Here is a 19,185-nt window from a genome sequence, read left to right as displayed (position 1 = left end):
GGCATTATATACTCAAGAACTCCTAAATACTTTAAGATGTACAAAGGCAACACAAATCAGCATGAGACTTTTTGGTGAGAAAAAAAATGAGAAAGAAATATTTACATTTTTGTATACAGAATATTGAAAAAACTTAAAAAGCTGGGCCCAATTTCATAGAGCTGCCTTAGCACAAAATTAAACTAATCAAAACAAAATTATGTTAACCAGAATGAGGTTACCAGCCAAAGTACCATGTCACGTGTACAATTTGTGACTGGTCTCATGCTTATTATTACTAAGCAGGAATTTTTTAAGTAGGAGTGTCTACTTAAAGGCAGTGGACACAATTGGTAATTACTCAAATTAATTATTAGCATAAAACCTTTCTTGGTGACAAGTAATGGGGAGAGGTTGATGGTTTAAAACATTGTGAGAAACGGCTCCCTCTGAAGTGCCATAGTTTTCGAGAAAGAAGTAATTTTCCACGAATTTGATTTCGAGACTTCAGATTTAGAACTTGAGGTCTCGAAACCAACCATCTAAACGCACACAACTTGGTGTGACAAGGGTGTTTTTTTCTTTCATTATTATCTTGCAAGTTCAATGACCGATTGAGCTCAAATTTTCAGGTTTGTTATTTTATGCATATGTTGAGATACATCAACTGTGAAGGCTAGTCTTTGACAATTACCAATAGTGTCCACCGCCTTTAAGCAACTCTATGAAATTTGGCCCTAGTCATTTGATGTTCAAAAACGCAAATAAAAAGCGCGCACTGAAAGAGTTAAAATACGCATCGCCAGCGACTGGGACTCTTGTTTTCAATGTACGGCATCATCACTTCATTTGATTTCGATATTTTTGCTGTTTTTTTCCTTCTTTCATGTTCATTGATCTTGACTGAGAAGCATATCCCTCTCGAAGGTGAGATCGGCGAAGCGTTTCTGAAGTTCCTTTTCTCTGTCTGTCTGTCTCTTCAAGTCTTCTCGGAGCGACTGTAACAAACAAATAATTGTTTTAAATAAGTGAACAAAAATATCTTGTCTAGATAATATTGTCCCCAAAATACTGATAATTATAATAAAATGAAACAGTTAAAGTGCAATATTGACGCATAACAGCCTCAAAGCTCTATGTACAAAAACAAAGCTAGTTAACAAAATTGTTAAAAAGTTAAAAAACTACATACAACAAAAGACTAGATAAAATAAACATCTCCAAGCCCTTCGGCAGTAGTAAGGGGTTACAAAATACTGTTTAAACAGACGAAAGCAAAATACAATTTAGCATAATTTTGTTTTAAGTTACAAAATTGCATCCAACATGAGACTGGATTGGCCTAAATAAAGCATCACTCACTGGTCCTGCCAGTCTGTGGCAAAATAATTATCAAGAGATACAAATATTCAAGAGCAACAAACAATGAATCAAAAACACAACTTTAGCGAACTGATCAAAAATAGCTCCAGCTATCTTTATCACCATTCGACCATGGTCATGTGGCTTCGTTTAACCCAACAGGACAGCCTAACTGATCTGGGGTAACAATGAATGACCATTTTAAAACCAGAACAGTGGGACACCTGAAATATTACAGAACATGTAAATTGCAATACAAATTAAAAATCTTCCCAATTGCCACAAAACGAGCTACACTCCACAAGTTGCAATGTAAAGCAACATAAACAGAACGAAAACTTCAAAATTTGCTAGTAAAAGAAAATAGAGAAGTTTTCAAAGGTTTTACGTAAGACATTTGACACTTCTATGCACAGCCAAAACCCCTTAAAAACAAGCAAACAAACTGAGTGGGTCTTCAGGCACAACAATGTAAACAATTGGCATTTTGTCTGGTAAACATATTACTGCTCAGCACAATAATTCCCTGCTAACAGGTTTGCTGAAAACGAGTCCAACGTGAGCATCTAACACCTGTTTCAGACAGGCGCTCCAGAGTCGCGCCAAAACTAACTCTGAATTAAGTACATACAAAGTTTGATGTATAAAACAGTTAGGAGCAACTGTTCTCGAGAGAAATCAAAAGAACAACTGTTGCAGTCGTTCAAAAACCAATCTGGAGAGCCTTGGTTTCAGACGTCGATCTTGTCATGAACCGAATCTAATGTAAAAATTATATTAAGTTCCCCCGTCCAAAACCAAAATTTATTAAGGACGACCTAGAGGCACTCCTAAACCCTTCTTACCTCTAATCTCTTTGGGATAGCCGCATCCTCGTTCCGTTTCAGCGCTTCAAACGTCTCCAGTTCGATATGCGTCTGCTCCACCTGATCATAGCTGTCCCCTAACTGCTTAATCAGGCTGAGTGCACGGGACTGGTACCCACCGCACAGGATCTTCAGTTTCTTTTCAAGCTTGGCGGCACGTTTGGCCTCCTTAGTCATGAAGTTGCGATTCACCTACGAAATGAAAAAACAAATAAAAAAGAAAACACTCAGATTTTTGTAAATTTAAAACATACGTGCTGACAACATTTGCATCTACTTTCCTTCTGCTCAGAACCATAAGGTAATAAGTGCGTTTTGTATGGGTTTCATGAAAGTGCTTTGTATATTCTTAAGCTCTTGGTAAGTGGCATTTATTGATCAAGAGTCTTCAAAGTATTTGTTTTGCAAAAAGAAAAAATTAATTTCCAAAAATAAGGTCTCTTTTAAATTTGTACGCACTTTTAATTTAATGCCCCTTTGACCATTACGAAATAGAAATGGTCTTATAATAGCACTAAATTGACATTTATCATACTTAAAACTAAAAAAACAACCCTCAAAGAAGGTCAACATACCTCCAGTTTCTTCTCTGCGGACTCTATCCTGTCTTTCTTACTAGCCAGGTTGGCCCTGGTGTAACGGTTCTGCATCGGTAGGAACAACACCTGTCTCTGGCACTCCTCCCACACCTGTGTGTAAGCCTCCATTGAGAGATCTCCGTGCCCCATACCACCGTGGACAACCTCCATCTCTTTCTCAAGCAACTTGTGCGCCTGGACACGGGGGGGGGGGGGAACAATTTCAACAAATTAAAACTAATTAAAACTTTCTCCCGCAGACAATAATAATTATAAAGAGAAGAAGAAAATTACACAGAAACAGTTTAAGACAAAGTACACCTGTAAAAATAAGCAAAATAGAAATCAAAGCCTTATTGACAAAAAAATTGCATGAACACCACAATACTGTTAAAAAAAAATAATGCAACTTAGGTACAATAAAGCATTTACAAAGTCAGAGCATACTGATCGAAACATTGAGTTGTCACCCAACGACTATTTAAACAATTTGTGTTGTTCAGCCCTTGAAACTTCGCTCTTGAAGAGGGCACAGCAATTTACCTCTGGTAAGGGGCACTTCGTTTGGGGAAAAATGTAAGTTTATTATTTGAACCTTGAGGAGGGCATCAAAGCAAAAGCATAGGGCACTACGCCGTTGCTGCAGACACCTCGGGTTATCGTGAAGCCTGAGCTGTTTACTCCAAGACATACCTCATTCATTCCCGTTTCGCCAATCTCTTCGTACGGCGTTTTCTCCAAGTACGCTTGATGAAGTGACGGGTTTGGCTTGGTCATCAGTTTCTCCACGCGTCGGATACCATCAGCATCAAGCGAGGGCGTTTTCAACATGTCGTAATGCAGCATGGTGATCATCTCTTCTTTGATTAACTCCTCAGCCTACAGGAACGAAAATAAGACATTAATCAATGTAGGGTGTTGTTGCCGAGTCGTTAATAGACCGTATTGAATATGACATCCCGCTGCTCAAATATCTGACCTACAAGATGGCGTCTTGCGTGTGCGTGTATGTGCCGTAGAAATCAAACCGGGAATGTTGCGTGCTGCCTGCTTCAATGATGTGCGCGTTTTGACGCGCATACGGTTTGCCCTACAAGATGGCAACTTTTCATGGCAAACAGGGGTTATTCAATATGGTCTATAGCATCGAATGCAAGTTCTGGTGGTTAAGTCATCGGAGTGTGGGTTCGGGTCCCGTATGATGACACTTGTGTGCTTGAGCAAGATACTCTACTATGATTGCTTCTCTTCACCCAGGGGTCGATTTCACAAAGAGTTAGGACTCGTCTTATCTTGAGTTAGGATGAGTAACTCGTCTTAACTTAGGATTAATCTTAAGGTCTGCATGCTACAGTGCAGGGTTGGGACTCGTCCTAAGTCCTAAGATTAGTCTTAAGTTTCTCAAAAACTGCCTGGGTATATTTACCTTTCAAAAAAAGTTGTTTGAAACCAATATATGCACCAATGAGGATGGGGAGTGCAAAAACAATTGGTGTACTCAAAATGTACCCTTTTCAAGATAATCACACTTTTACACTTCGTTTTGCTTTACATTTGTGCACAAGGTCAAAGTTTATAGGTTAATTACATAGGTTTGTAGTATCAACATAAAGTTAAAAATACATTTTATGGATAAATCTATCAAATGTGAATAAATTTGACACAAATTTTGAAAATATTGATTTTTGACCTTTTTTGACCTTTTTACCCCAAAATGACCTTAAAATTCAAAATCAAGCTGGGCATCCACCCTAATCGTCTTCCCGAGCCCATGATCCATACATCTAGCATGGATGCCATCCATTAACAAACTATGCCGTGTTTTTTTTTTCTAGAGCACTTTTTAAAGTTTGGCTGGTCTACTATATGGTAAAAGCCCGAATGGCTTATTTGCACAAATAAACCATTTTAAAAACTGCTTAACAGCTTTATGAATTTGGGTCCATATCAGGGATTATCTTGATTCCTTATGGATCCAAATAAGCCCCAATCTCAAGTACATCCTACCTTCTGTGTATCAGTCATAGGACCGTCTAAATCCTTCGGTCGTAAAATCGACGTGTTGATGTCCATCGGTCGTGGGAGACCTCTCTGAATGACCTTTGACCTTTGCCTCAGAGCCTGACGTCCTAATGAGAGCAGGAAAAGGAACAAAAAAGAACTTTAAAACTTATGGGAAAAACACAATCTTGATCAGTTTTTCTGGATAGGAGCACCAAACTCAAGCTTTGGTGTTTCTGTTCAGCAGAGTGTGGGTTTGAGTCCCGATCTTGACAATTGTGTCCCTGAGCAAGACACTTAACTATAATTGCTTCTCTCCACCCAGGGGTAAATGGGTACCTGTGAGGGCAGAGATGGTTCTTGTGATTGATTTAGCTTGGCAGTGCATATTTGTTGCACAGACTGTATACACTAATTTTGAGCACTTCATTGATTTGCTTCTGTTTATATGATTTACCATGCAACTGTTTCCACAGCTAAAGAAATGTTGGGCAAAACCCTGATATAAAATAAATATATACAGCCCCTCCAAATAACTCACTCTCTTCTTCCAGTCGGGCCGCTCTCTCCAGCTCAATATCTGCCTCATCCTCTACAAAGTTAGGATCCATGTCACCATCATCCTTTCCGACATCGTCAGAGTCATCAGGTATTACAATCTCAAAGTCATTCTTAGGAGTTGGAAGACCTGCCAGGCCACGTCGCAACTCTCCTTTTAGGTGTTTCTGAAAGGACAACAAAAGTTGTAAATAATTGATGTTTTTATGGAATAAGTTTTATTCAAGTTTTATGGAATAAGGACATACTTAATTGGTATTTAAACATTTAAACAAAAAAGTGTTAACCACTTATTAATCACTTTCAACCCACCAGGTCCCAATTTTTATAGAGCTACTTAAGCACTCAAATTTAAGAATCACCAAATCATTTTGCTTACTGGAAAAGGGTGGCCAGCTAACATATCATAATATGCGCACAGTTTGTGACTTGTTCCATGCTTGTTTTTGCTGAGCAGAAAGTTTTTAAGCAATATCTTCTGCTTAAGTAGAAATAAGTTATCGGATTCCAGGGCTCAATTTCATAGATGAAATTGAGCCCTGTAATTTAGGGCCACTGATTTTCCGTTTCAGAAAAGTGCAAATTCCGTTTGGCAAAAACATGAATTCCGTTTCAGGCACAAAAAATTCCGTTTCATGTTTTTTTAATTAGATAAAAGGTTGTTTAATACCCAGGGACACACTTATAAAAATCAATTTGAGATAAGTTGCACTGTTGACTTCGTAAAATGTTCATTTGAACTGACAAATTTCAAAAAAATACTTTCTTTTATAATAATTAAAATTGTGGATTATTTTGTATACTGCTGTTCTAAAAAGGTTGCACTGTGACTGCAGTATCAATGCACATGATGTGATAGACTTGATTCCAAGTCTAAAACTGCAGTTGATTCTCTGCATCAGCCACATTGTAGGCTAATGACAGGAGTGTATCCACAAGAGGGCGCTGTTTCAGCATGATCAAAGACTTGGGAACAAGTCTATGGACGTGACCATTCTCCATCCACAAACAAAATGTCAGTCATTTTGTTTTCGCTTTGGCGACAGAATGTTGACAGTTTACGGTTTTATTTTAGACCTTTCCGAGATGAAAAAACATTGTATGTGTTCTTATAGATCATAGGTAAGCTAGTTTGTGTATTATATTGTTGGTAAAAGAGAGGGAGAAAATGCAATTTGGGTGAACAAAAAATGTTTAAAACGTGCCGCGAATAACAACGTGTGTACATCATGTGTGTAAACATTGAGGATGGTGTGAAGTAGAACAGAATGATCCACGGTTACGATCTCGTACTTTTTAATGGTCTGATTTCTGATGCCTTTTTAGTTTAACAAAAAGAATCTTAATAAAGAATGCAATTTCAATAGTTTTGGCGTCAAGAAAAAAAAAATAAAAAAAAAAAATCAAATTTTCTGAAATCCCGTTTTCCGTTTCAAAGGGCGGATTCCGCGAATTCCGTCCGTTTTCCGCGATCGCGGAAAATCAGTGGCCCTAGTAATTCGAAAACTTATTTGTTGAAGAAATATTTATGAAAAAAGATTTCTGATTTCTGTTTGGGCAGAGAAATCTATAACAATTAAAAGAGGCTGGAGAAAAGGTTAAGAGTCACAGAGAGAGAGAGAGAAACAGCTCAGTAAATGGTCATGATTTGTATCACAAGAAAGGACAGTGTTAGCAACTGTTGTCATGGTTTCATTGCGACAATGATGTTCTCAACAACAAACATATTCCCGCGTGTGAGCATGATAACAAAAAACAGAATTCCTTGTAAGAGGTGGCTAAGCAGACAGACAGATATAATGTAGCCCAGCCAGTCATAAGACAAACAGACAGTACCGTAGAAAGTCTTTCCTTTTTACCTGTTGTTGTCTGAGAAACATCATGTCGTCGACTTCACCGAAAGCATCCTCACTGTTGATGTTCAGTTTGTCTCTGACTGGAGTGCGTCCTGGGGTCTGACCAGGGGTCGGACGAAGCTGTGGGGTCATGCTGTGCCTGGGGGTCATACCTGAACAGCCAGAGAGCAGGGGACGGATTTCAGTACAAGTTCTGAACATTAGTTTCACCAAAATATCTTTTTACCCTCCATATTGTTAATGCAAACCTTCCATGTTTGTATTTGCTTCCCCAAATTTTGGAATCGTACAATACCTCCGTAACATTAAAAAGCTGAGAAAGGCTTCTGAAAACACACTATGTTTTCTTTATGTGTTTTCTTGCAACTTTGATGACCAATTGAGCCTAAATTTTGTGATACTGGTCTTTGACAACTACCAAAAGTAAATAATAATACACAGTTTTTATATAGTGCAAAATTACAGTGAAGTCTCAAAGCGCTCTTGGAAAGTCGAGGGTGAAAAGCCAGAACGGTTGAATACAAAAATTACAAAAACCAGAAAGAACTACAAAAGTATACCCTACCTTTAACCTTTATAACCCTAGCGTCTGCTCAACAAAATACAATGACCAACTAGATTTGACTGGTCAATCTAGACGCACCCAAGTGTAAAATAAAAATATAATATAATACAAATTTATATAGCGCCTTATGCAAGGCCTCAAAGCGCTCCACAAAAATAAAAAATCAGCAAATAATTACATATAAAAAACAATTATAAAATCTTACAATAATCAGACAAGCAATAAAAAATACATAATATTGGAATGTTAAAAGAATCCATGAAAATAACCACAAGAGGGGAGAGGTTACCGCACGATTCACCCTCGGCCAAGATCCTCAGCATCTGGCTATTCACAGTTAAAAACAGACCAAGTATATATGACTGAAATTTCAAGTTGACTTCTGGTCAAAACCTGGGCCCTATTTCATAGAGCTGCTTGCTTAAACAATCCCTGCCTAGCAATAAAGAGCATGATACCAGTCACAAATTGTACATATGACATGGTTTTTTGGCAGGTAACCTTATTCTGGTTGGCATAAATTTGATCTGCTTAGCTTATTTTTGTGCTAAAGCAGCTCTATGAAATTTGTCCCTGAACTTGCTCAAAGGTGTCAAAAGTACACAAGACTTAATAGATGTTAAATTTGCATCCGGGATAAAGAATATTAATTTTTGGTTTTAGTCATATACACCGATGTGTGTAGCACTGTATACTCAGTACTTTCCCGAGTCCTGTATAACGCATTTGAGTATACAGTGCTACACACATCGGTGCATAAATTTAACATCTATTAAATCGTTTGCAGTACCCGCTGCTAAAACATAGGATTCAAACTGCCTCTAGCTACCGGGCAATCTCGGTGGTCTAGTTGGTATGACACTGCTCTAGAATTGCAAAGGTCGTGGGTTCGAAACCCACCCGAGTAAAATGCCTGTGATTTTTTTCACAGGACTCAGGAAAGTACCGAGTATACAGTGCTACACACATCGGTGTATATGGGTAAAAACGAAAAATTAATATACACAAGACTTACCGTCGCTGTGGCCCGGAGTTCTGAAGGGCGTAGAGAAGGCAGTATTGGGCGTGGCCACAACCGCCCTCTTTGGAGTGACACCGTCAAAGTCAGACTGGGCGATGGGCGTGTTCAGGCCCCCCTTCAGGGGCGTGTCTACATTCTGTAAGGCGAGTATGTTCTGAGCTTCCTGTAAAAAATAAATAAAATAAAAATATGGACAAAGACAAATTAAGTAGGGCTTGAAACTTTGCACGGTGGAAGTATGTCTAAGAGAGGTTTACTGTAACACCGTGTGAATATCTCTTTTTGAGTAGTGTTTGGTTCTGAAAAGAACCGGTGGTATGCTCTGATCATCTTCTTCTTTTTACTCTTAATTAAAGATAAATTAAGATTAAACCCACATTCTTTATAATATAATAATAGTGGTTTCTTATATAGCGCTTATATCGATCATTCTGTATTGTGGATCCTGCAATGTATTGTGGATCCTGCAATGTATTGTGGATCCTGCAATGTATTGTGGATCCTGCAATGTATTGTGGATCCTGCAATGTATTGTGGATCCTGCAATGTATTGTGGATCCTGCAATGTATTGTGGATCCTGCAATGTATTGTGGATCCTGCAATGTATTGTGGATCCTGCAATGTATTGTGGATCCTGCAATGTATTGTGGATCCTGCAATGTATTGTGGATCCTGCAATGTATTGTGGATCCTGCAATGTTTTGTGGATCCTGCAATGTATTGTGGATCCTGCAATGTATTGTGGATCCTGCAATGTATTGTGGATCCTGCAATGTATTGTGGATCCTGCAATGTATTGTGGATCCTGCAATGTATTGTGGATCCTGCAATGTATTGTGGATCCTGCAATGTATTGTGGATCCTGCAATGTATTGTGGATCCTGCAATAAATTGTGGATCCTGCAATGAATTGTGGATCCTGCAATGTATTGTGGATCCTGCAATGTATTGTGGATCCTGCAATGTATTGTGGATCCTGCAATGTATTGTGGATCCTGCAATGTATTGTGGATCCTGCAATGTATTGTGGATCCTGCAATGTATTGTGGATCCTGCAATGTATTGTGGATCCTGCAATGTATTGTGGATCCTGCAATGTATTGTGGATCCTGCAATGTATTGTGGATCCTGCAATGTATTGTGGATCCTGCAATGTATTGTGGATCCTGCAATGTATTGTGGATCCTGCAATGTATTGTGGATCCTGCAATGTATTGTGGATCCTGCAATGTATTGTGGATCCTGCAATGTATTGTGGATCCTGCAATGTATTGTGGATCCTGCAATGTATTGTGGATCCTGCAATGTATTGTGGATCCTGCAATAAATTGTGGATCCTGCAATGTATTGTGGATCCTGCAATGTATTGTGGATCCTGCAATGTATTGTGGATCCTGCAATGTATTGTGGATCCTGCAATGTATTGTGGATCCTGCAATGTATTGTGGATCTGCGTATGAGATCATTGGCTCAACATGATGCCAATCAAACTAGGAACACCGGGGAGAAGCCCTTTTCTTTTGGATAAGTACACTGTTTTTTTTTAACGCAACACAAAAAACCTTTAGCTTTACGTTCCATCTGAAGGATGCAGCAATAATGGTTAAGTGTCTTGCTTACGGTCACAAGTGTCAAGACAGGGACATGAACCCACACTCTCCCAACTTTCATATAGGCCTAACTTGACAATACCAAAGCCCATCAATACGATGCCAGGTTACTGTATTGATCGGTGAATATATTTACCTGTAGTACTGTATCATGCTGCGCCGGTGTCCGTGGAGTCCTTAGATTAGCAGGGCCTGGGGTGACATTGTACTCGGCCAGCAGACCTTGGGATGGGCCGTTGGCGATTCCCCCATCCTCCGCTATCTGTCTAGCACTCTCGCTGGCCTGGCCAAGTTTCACCACCTGTTAGACAAACAAAAAAGAATAATCAGCTTTTATATTAGAAATTTTTGTTTTTACCTATACACCGATGTGTGTTAGCGCCGTAGTACTTTTCCGAGTTTTGTGAAAAAAATAGCACAGGCATATTACTCGGGTGGAATTCAAACCCACAATCTTTGCAAATCTAGAGCAGTGTCTTACAAACTAAACTACCGACATTGCCCGGTAGTTTGAGGCAGTTCAAATCCTATGTTTTGGCAGCGGATATTGCAACGATATAAGAGATGTAAATATTTCCACGGGGATAAAGAATATAAATTATTGTTTTATTTTTACCCATTTTATATTGCACTTTCCACGCCAGTAGGACTTATCATAGGCTCCAACATAGTTACCCCTGGTCACTGGGTCATTTAATTCTTTTGACCCACACACCCACAATTCTGAATTTGTTTGACTATTTAAACATTGACTATTCTGAATGGGTACTAATGATTATAAAAGACAAAAATAAAAGGCTAACTTGGAAAAAGGGTGATTCTTTGTATCTTACCTCTTCCAGTTCTGCATCAGATATCTGCGGCGTTGGTAACACGAGCTTGCTCCGTTTCTTTTGTGGTTCCGCCATTCTGAAAAGGATTCACAGACACAAATTTATTTGGGAGAAAAAAGATTACTTAAAGCAATGCAAAAATTGTTGGTGCATTGATAACAATGAAACCATTTTGCAGGCTCACATGGTGCAATTATCAAACTAAACGAAATAGATTTGTATGGTACTGGTCAATATGAAAGAAAGAGTGTTTAAGGCTGTGTCACAGTGCAACGATAACGATAACGACACAAAGAGAACGCATTCTATCGGTCAAATTGCTCTATGCGGATTACGCCCACGCTTATTCAACCAATCAAGAGCGTGCATTTTTATCGTTCTCGTTTACATTATCGAGGCTTGTGTTACCAGGCCTTTACTGTGTACTTGGCCCAATACCATAAGCAAAGAGACACAGTAGGAAAAAGTGCTGGGGTAACCCAAGGGTTAAAAACACGTCCCAGGGCCTCCCCAGGGCTGTATTCCACAAGAGATACAGTGTCAAAAGGTCTTTACTTGTTTGTCCCTGAGATGGCCGATGGTAGATCGTTCTCTTTCTTCTTCTTCAAGCGCTGTTTGTCCTTCCTACGCTCTCTCTGCAAATAAAAAACAAGTGAAAAAGAGGACTTGCTTAAAGGCAGTGGACACTATTGGTAATTACTCAAAATATTTATTGCTCCACGAGCAATGGAGAGCTGTTGATAGTATGAAACATTGTGAGAAACAGCTCCCTCTCAAGTAACAGAGTTTTAAAGAAAGAAGTAATTTTCCACTAAACTATTTGAATTTGATTTCGAGACCTCATAATAAGATTTTGAGGTCTCAAAATCAACCATCTAAAAGCACACAACTTCGTGTGACAAGGGTGTTTTTTCTTTCATTATTATCTCACAACTTTGACAACCAATTGAGCTCAATTTTTTACAGGTTTGTTATTTTATGCATATGTTGAGATACACCAAGTGAGAAGACTGGTCTTTGACGAATACCAAAAGTGTCCAGTGTCTTTCAGTAAAGATTCAATGGCATGTTGTCGTGTTAGTGCGAAAATGTCATACCTCTATTTGGCAAAAACGCTCATGATTATGCTCAGTGCAAATTTGTTTTATTGCGGCATGTACCTGTTTGTGTGTACATTCAGCTATTTTAAGCAAGGGTACGACTTTTTACAATGACAAACGTTTGGATAACGGATGCACTGTTGCATCATTAATTCTTGGATTCTAAGGAGAACCTTCCTTTTTTTGCAAACAGGGTGTACATCTTACCCCAAATAAAAATACATTCCAGTTATATTAAATAATAATATTAATAATTTATTTTTGATAAAGCGTCTTACATCAAAAAAACGTCTCAACTCAAAACGCTTTACAGATTTTTTACAATACATATTATAAACATTAAGCTAAAAAGAGATAAGCAAAATACAGCAAGATTACATTGTACAATAAGACCGACAAAAATAAAACCAATGAGATTAACAACAACACAACAATCAGATACACCATTGCGAGTCAATCGACAATATCACACCACCAGAAAAGACTGTAAACTAAAAAAGATACATGGATTTAAAGATAATGTCTTTAAAAATGTTTTAGTGGTTGGTCCAAGGTAAATTTCGAGCACTGCTGCTTTATTTCTATCTTCGGGATCCCTTACCTCTTCGACCTCATCTCTTCGCCCTTCATCCATCTCCTGTCGCCTCAACCTCTTGAAGTTTGGATCCAACGGAGCAATGGCCTCCTCAGTGGTGTCGTAGAAACCCGGGGCAGGCTTCTTCTCGAATGGGATGTCCGCGTTGTAGTCCACTCTCCGCTTCTTGCGTCGCTTCTGTTTGGTCTCGATGCCGGCCGCCCGGAGCTCACGTCTCTTCTGGAGGGCGGCGAGGCGTCGGGCTTCCTCCAGCTGCTTCTCCCGGGCCTTGCGTTTGGCCTTCTTGCCCTGGGTGTTGGCAAGACGGGCACGGGCTTCTGACAACATCTCAAGCTCTGTTTGAAAATAAAATTAAAATCAGAGTTTTAATTATTTTCTCAAAATTTGTTGAGATTTAGGGGTGTGGGATGTGTAGAGCTCTGGCATTGTTTCACAGTGTACCTTTATCAATGTTGTTGATACAGTTTCTTTAACCCTAAACTTCCGTGATTGATTTAAGCTATGTCCATACCTTAAAGGAACACGTTGCCTTGGATCGGTCGAGTTGGTCTTTGAAAAGCGTTTGTAACTGTTTGTTATAAAATGCATATGATTAGAAAGATAATTTAAAAGTAGAATATAATGATCCACACAAGTATCACTCGAAGTTGCGTAGTTTTCCTTTTACCTAACACGGTCGGCCATTTATGGGAGTCAAATTTTTGACTCCCATAAATGGCCGACCGTGTTAGTTGGCAAAGTAAAAGGAAAACCACGCAATTTCGAGTGATACTTATGTGGATCATTGTATTCTACTTTTACAACATCTTTCTAACCATATGCATTTTATAACAAACGCTTTTCAAAGACCAAGTCGACCGATCCAAGGCAACGTGTTCCTTTAATGAGGATGAAGCCAAAACCCGGTCCATACTTCCTGAGAATGCGATACAAATTTCGACTTGCAATGAACAATTTGCAACAGTTGACTTGTGCTCAACTCTTGCGGAACATACACTGTGAAAACAGTCCTGTGACGTTAAAATTCGCATTCGCAGTATGAACCGGGCTTAATACTTTCGAACAGAAGAAACAAAAAGTGGTAAAGATTTTTATATCACCGTCTTCATCCATATCGATGGGGTCGGGTCTCGCTGGCTTAGTCTCTGGGTTAGGGTCAATCTCTCCTGGTTTCAGCTTCCTGGGGTCATTGAACTCTTCCCCGTCCATCTCCTTCTTCTGTGCTTGGTCTCTGCAGAAAAAGAAAAAGAAAAAAAAATGAATACACCTGAAATTCCAGTTCTGAAGTCTTAGAAACTATTTGAAAGTTGTTTTTCTGAAATGCCTAAAGTTTCTCAAAAATTCAAATTAACTTTAAAATTATTTATTTATTACAATTCTAACAGCTCAATTTGGCATCAATAACACAATGAATAGGAAGCGAGACAAATTGTTCCAATTTTAGATGTGGGAAGGGAAAAAACCCAAATGGGGGGGAAAAAACTACCAAAAACCTTATCCACATGCAAAGTTTTGGTCTAAGGAAGGCTTCGAACTGAGGTACACAGGCAAGGAAAGGCAAGGAAAGAAACCATGTCGCCAACCTAATTCCCATTATGGGTAAAACCTAAATGTTTAAAATTCTAAAACCCATTTTTATATGGGTTTAAAAAAAAAAATTAAAAAAAATTAAATAAAAACATGACTAATCAAATATTACAGTTTTTCTGCAGTAAGCCATAAAACAAAAAGCTGCCAATAGTCTTACAAGAGAATCTCGTAGCGTTCAAGGCATTGGGCCGCCGTCCTGCCGACAATGGGCGCTATTGTTCTCCATTGAGTCGGCATCAGCTTGGCAAGGTGGAGAAGTTTCTCGTCTTCCTCTCTGCTCCATTCTGTCTTCTTGATGCTTGGGTCCAACCACTCGAACCTGACAGAAATAACAAAGAAATGTCATGCACTTATTTTTGTTTTTATTTTTGTTTCTGCCTCTATCTACCGGGAAATCTTGGTGATCTAGTTGGTATGACACTACTCTACAATTGCAAAGGTCGCGGGTTCAAATCCCACCCAAGTAATATACCCGTGATTTTTTTTCACAGAGCTTGGGAAAGTACTGAATATACAGTGCCAACTCACATTGGTGTATATGGGTAAAAACAAAAAATAATATTCTTTATACCAGATGCAAATTTCAATCTAATATTATTTGTCATTTTTTATGTTTGTTATGTATTTCTTAAAAAGGTTTTCAGGCATTGCATGATGAGGTATCAATGTATATTTGGTTTGTGGTAACACCATGTGTGTATCTACTTGCCAGGTAGAGTTTGTTCTTGCTTTATTCTACTGCCGCGGAGTAGATAATCGGACGTTCGGGAGACTTCTCAGTTCTCCAAAGAACTGTCCTGCTTTTTAACTATTACCACGGCGGATGGTATAGAAAATAGACTGGACTACTACTTTAGCTTATAGGATCGTAATTAACTGTACTGCCGCGGAGTCAGTTCTGAATTGGTCTCAACGTTTCGTCTAGGTTGCTCTAGTCATCGTCAGGAGACTGTATGTACTTCTTGTTATGAAACCAAAGACACCTCAAAGTGAACATAACCACTGGAACTCCAATACCTGAAGGAACCTGTTGATAAGGGTGCTTACTGCTTATAATGCAACCATACAGGGTTGGACACAATGTAAACTATTTCACTGCAAACTGTCAAATAAATATCAATAATTACCATCTTGCTTTGCATTGTTTGGCAGACTTCCGATGTAGCAAGGAGGCAATTCTTGACCACTGGTTCTTGCCATATTTCATCACAGCTGCCTTCAATATCTCATCCTGTTGACAATAGCGCGGGAATATGACATGAACAACATTGGATTTATCATAAAAATAATACAATACCAGGCCAGGGTTCGATTTCACAAAGAGTTTAGGACTAGTCTTAACTTAGGACTAGTTCTAGGAGATATCAAAAACGTATAGCTAATCCTAAGTTAGGCAAGTTACTCATCTTAACTCGAGATAAGACCAGTCTTAAAGCCATTGGACCCTTTCGGTAAACAGTATTGTCCAAGGCCCACACTTCGTGTATCACAACTTCTATATATCAAATAACAAACCTGTGAAAATTTGGGCTTAATCGGTCATCGGAGTCGGAAAAAAATAACGGGAAAACCCACCCTTGTATCCGCGCGTTTCGCCGTGTCATGACATGTGTTTAAAATAAATCTGTAATTCTCGATAACGAGAATTGATATTGGTTTACCGTTTTCTCAAAAAGTAAAGCATTTCATGGAATAATATTTCAAGAGAAGTATTTCACCACTACCTTCTGTAAGTTTTTTTTTTCTGTACCGAAAGGGTCCAATGGCTTTAACTCTTTGTGAAATCCACCCAGCATAGTGTAAGCTCTATTTTTTGAAAGGACAAGGGCACCAAGGCATTTTCTCCTTGTCGTGTATTACCAAAAGGGCATCCTATGACTAAATGAGTATGACTCTCTGAGGAAATGGTTAGTTTCTACAGGAGCATTTTAAGGAGGCACCAACAAGGCAGTGATCAGGGAACATGGAGGAGGCAATCACCTTTCGGCAAAAAAATACCTAGTGGCGAGTTTCTCCTATTCGTCAGAAGAGCACACTACCAATAACCAAAATCCTGATGTTGTATGGCAAGAGCTAAGAAGAAGCACGAGTCCAGCTTTACTGGAGAGTTAACTAGGTTTTCTATCTGGAAAGTTACACGTAAAGCCATTGGACACTTTCCGTAAACATTATTATGTAAGGCCCACACTTCGTATATCACAACTTATATACATATAAAAACCTGTGAAAATTGGTCATCGCAGTCAGGAGTAGATAACACTAACAGGAAAACCCACCTTCTTTTCCGCACGTTTCGCCGTGTCATGACATGTGTTTAAAATAAATCCGTAAATCTCGATAGGCCCTTTCTATAAATGTTTTCTCAAAAAGCAAAGCATTTCATGGACTAATATTTCAAGAGAAGTCTTTCACCATTACCTTCTGTAAACTCTGCAAGTTTTTTTTAAATCTGTGAACTTTAATTTTTTTTCTGTTCCAAAAGTGTCCAATGGCTTTAACTAGGTTTTCTTTCTGCAACTACTCCACCACTTTTTGTTTATACTATTACTATTGTTAAATATCGAAATAACGTTGTAACAAACAGTTCAGAATGAGAGTAAGGCTTATTAACCTTGATTAAGAGAGTTGTTTAAGAAATTGCATTTTCAAAACAGAGATTTTTTTTGCTGGAGATTCCTGAAATGGATTTATGTGTCGGAAATGCACGGATGATGTATCAAATTAATGCTTCAAAAACAATTACGTGGTAACGTGGTTAAAAAGTTTAGACAAACTATTCGTTTATTTTAGAACAATTATGAGAGCAAAAACGTAATTTAACTCACCTCAGTGTTTCTCCAAACACCCCCTTTTATCTGAATACGAGGCATGTTGACTTTAATCTATGAAAACTACCAACAAATAAGATTCTTCTTCCTCGTTACGCGACGACCAAGTCTAGTTTTTGTTGGAGTTGTCTATTTTTTTGTGCAGGGTAGTCGAAAGGGCGCCCTCTAGCGAATGTGCAACAGTCACTTTTTAAACCCAGGGTTTTTTCTTTAAAAATTCCTATGCCTGCTCTCCTGGTTGTTTGTTGGGCATTAGCAGTGTTGTAGGTCTCGAGACCGGTCTCGTTCTCCCCCTCGAGCCTTCAGGTCTCGGTCTCGGTCTTGGTCTCGAACTGTTGGGTCTCGACTACAACACTGGGCATTATCCAGGCCTGGCTAAATCATGCCCGATATTACCTGGGCCAAATTTCATAGAGCTGCTAAGCCATCAAAATAATTCGCTTATTATGAAATTTCTTCCTTGTATTGATAAAAACAGGATTACCGACCAAAATGCACATGATTTTCAGGATAAGCAAACAACAACAATGAATGCTACCAAGCAATATGCGACGAATGGAAATTCAGTTGGTAATCTTGTTTTTATCATGGCGGTAGAAATAGTCAAGGAAGAAATTTCATGCTAAGCAAATTTGTCTGCTTAGCAGCTCTATGAAATTGGGCCCGACTGGTATATATCATCCGAAAAACACTCATCAACCCACAGTATACTAGGCCTATCGTTTCCATCTTCGACAGAAATAAGTAATCAAAACGAAAAAACACACACCTGCTGATACATTATTTTTCACCGAATAAATGGAGTTTAATTGAAGATGACACACACACATAATTATTACTTGTGGTGAGAAAAACAACGGAGGACTTTTGGGACGTAAGGTGGCAGCAGACTAACCAGGTAAACCCATTGTTCTCTGTGATGTGTGCATGCTTGGATTTACATGACCATTGGGGAAAAAAATGTACCTGGTGATTCTGCTGTCATCTAGCGTTACAAAGGCCCTTTTCAAACGACTGGATTTAGCTTTGGAGTTGGCTCAGGCTAGCTTGGCCCCGCGGTTGTTTTGACAATTGCAGGTGCTTTGCGTATACATGCTCAGGGTTTCAGACGAGAGAACGGAGCCTGAAGCCGAATCCAAAGCCGAAGCCGTGGTTTCGAAAAGTGGCAAAGTCTCTCATGGAATGAATACGAAACTATTACATATAAAACAAAATAATGGTTGCAGCTGTAACTCATGAACTCTAAAAACAAGTGGGTCCTGATGACCTATTCTTAGTACAGTATGACACGTAACTTGGTTACAAATGAAATTTAAATGTTTACAAAATGACCCTCAAAATATGACTAAAAAAATAATATTAAGCAAAATCTGACTTAAAATCCCCTCTTGACTAATTTCATTTCCAAGTATGTAATTCTACTTGTCTCTTGGTTTCTAAGAATCTTCCTTGACTGTGTTTCTCATGTTCTCAATCAATCATGAATACTACCTTTGGCTATATAGCTACATGACAAGGGGACCAGACTATTTTCCCCTACCAACATCGATTTGTAAACAAAATTGGCTTGAATTTCTGCAGTTTGCAAACATTATATTATCCTTTTTTTCTAAAAAAAAATGAAAAAAATGAAGGCCTATAATATAATAATTATGTAAATATTAATAATTAACAATGAACAATGTATGTAAAGGCTCAAAGGGAAGGTACACATTTGGTAAATGTCAAAGACCAGTCTTCTCACTTGGAGTATCCCATCATAACCACAAAATGACAAGCCTGTGAAAATTTGGGCTCAATTGGTCATCGAAGTTGCGAGAAAATGATGAAAGAAAAAACACC

General features: G+C 38.7%; 1 protein-coding gene across 1 annotated transcript; it reads right to left on the bottom strand.

The window, feature by feature from the left end:
- Positions 1–647: 647 nt before the first annotated feature.
- Positions 648–17,477, bottom strand: LOC117296965 (cell division cycle 5-like protein). Its single transcript, XM_033780067.1, has 16 exons — positions 17,341–17,477; positions 15,643–15,746; positions 14,673–14,834; positions 14,026–14,156; positions 12,932–13,260; positions 11,786–11,865; positions 11,231–11,306; positions 10,534–10,698; positions 8,781–8,949; positions 7,204–7,352; positions 5,328–5,511; positions 4,793–4,914; positions 3,479–3,664; positions 2,783–2,980; positions 2,187–2,399; positions 648–977 (listed from the first exon to the last, which is right to left on the bottom strand). The coding sequence occupies exons 1-16, from the start codon at positions 17,383–17,385 to the stop codon at positions 870–872; spliced, it is 2,421 nt and encodes an 806-aa protein (XP_033635958.1). The 5' UTR covers positions 17,386–17,477; the 3' UTR covers positions 648–869.
- Between the last annotated feature and the right edge of the window lie 1,708 nt (positions 17,478–19,185).

Source organism: Asterias rubens, chromosome 11 (genome assembly GCF_902459465.1).
Source record: "Asterias rubens chromosome 11, eAstRub1.3, whole genome shotgun sequence".
Classification (NCBI taxonomy): domain Eukaryota; kingdom Metazoa; phylum Echinodermata; class Asteroidea; order Forcipulatida; family Asteriidae; genus Asterias; species Asterias rubens.
Note: the sequence above shows the minus strand (reverse complement) of the source record. Positions and strands in the feature narration are given on the sequence as shown.

What these genes read in the sequence shown, in the direction of transcription:
- LOC117296965 (XM_033780067.1), bottom strand. Translation starts at nt 17,385, where the DNA reads ATGCCTCGTATTCAGATAAAAGGGGGTGTTTGGAGAAACACTGAG. An exon ending in GAACGCTACGAGATTCTCTT is followed by an intron (nt 14,157 to 14,672) that starts GTAAGACTATTG and finishes CTTTTTCTGCAG; the next exon opens with AGACCAAGCACAGAAGAAGG. An exon ending in GGCCCGACTGGAAGAAGAGA is followed by an intron (nt 4,915 to 5,327) that starts GTGAGTTATTTG and finishes TGCTCTCATTAG; the next exon opens with GACGTCAGGCTCTGAGGCAA.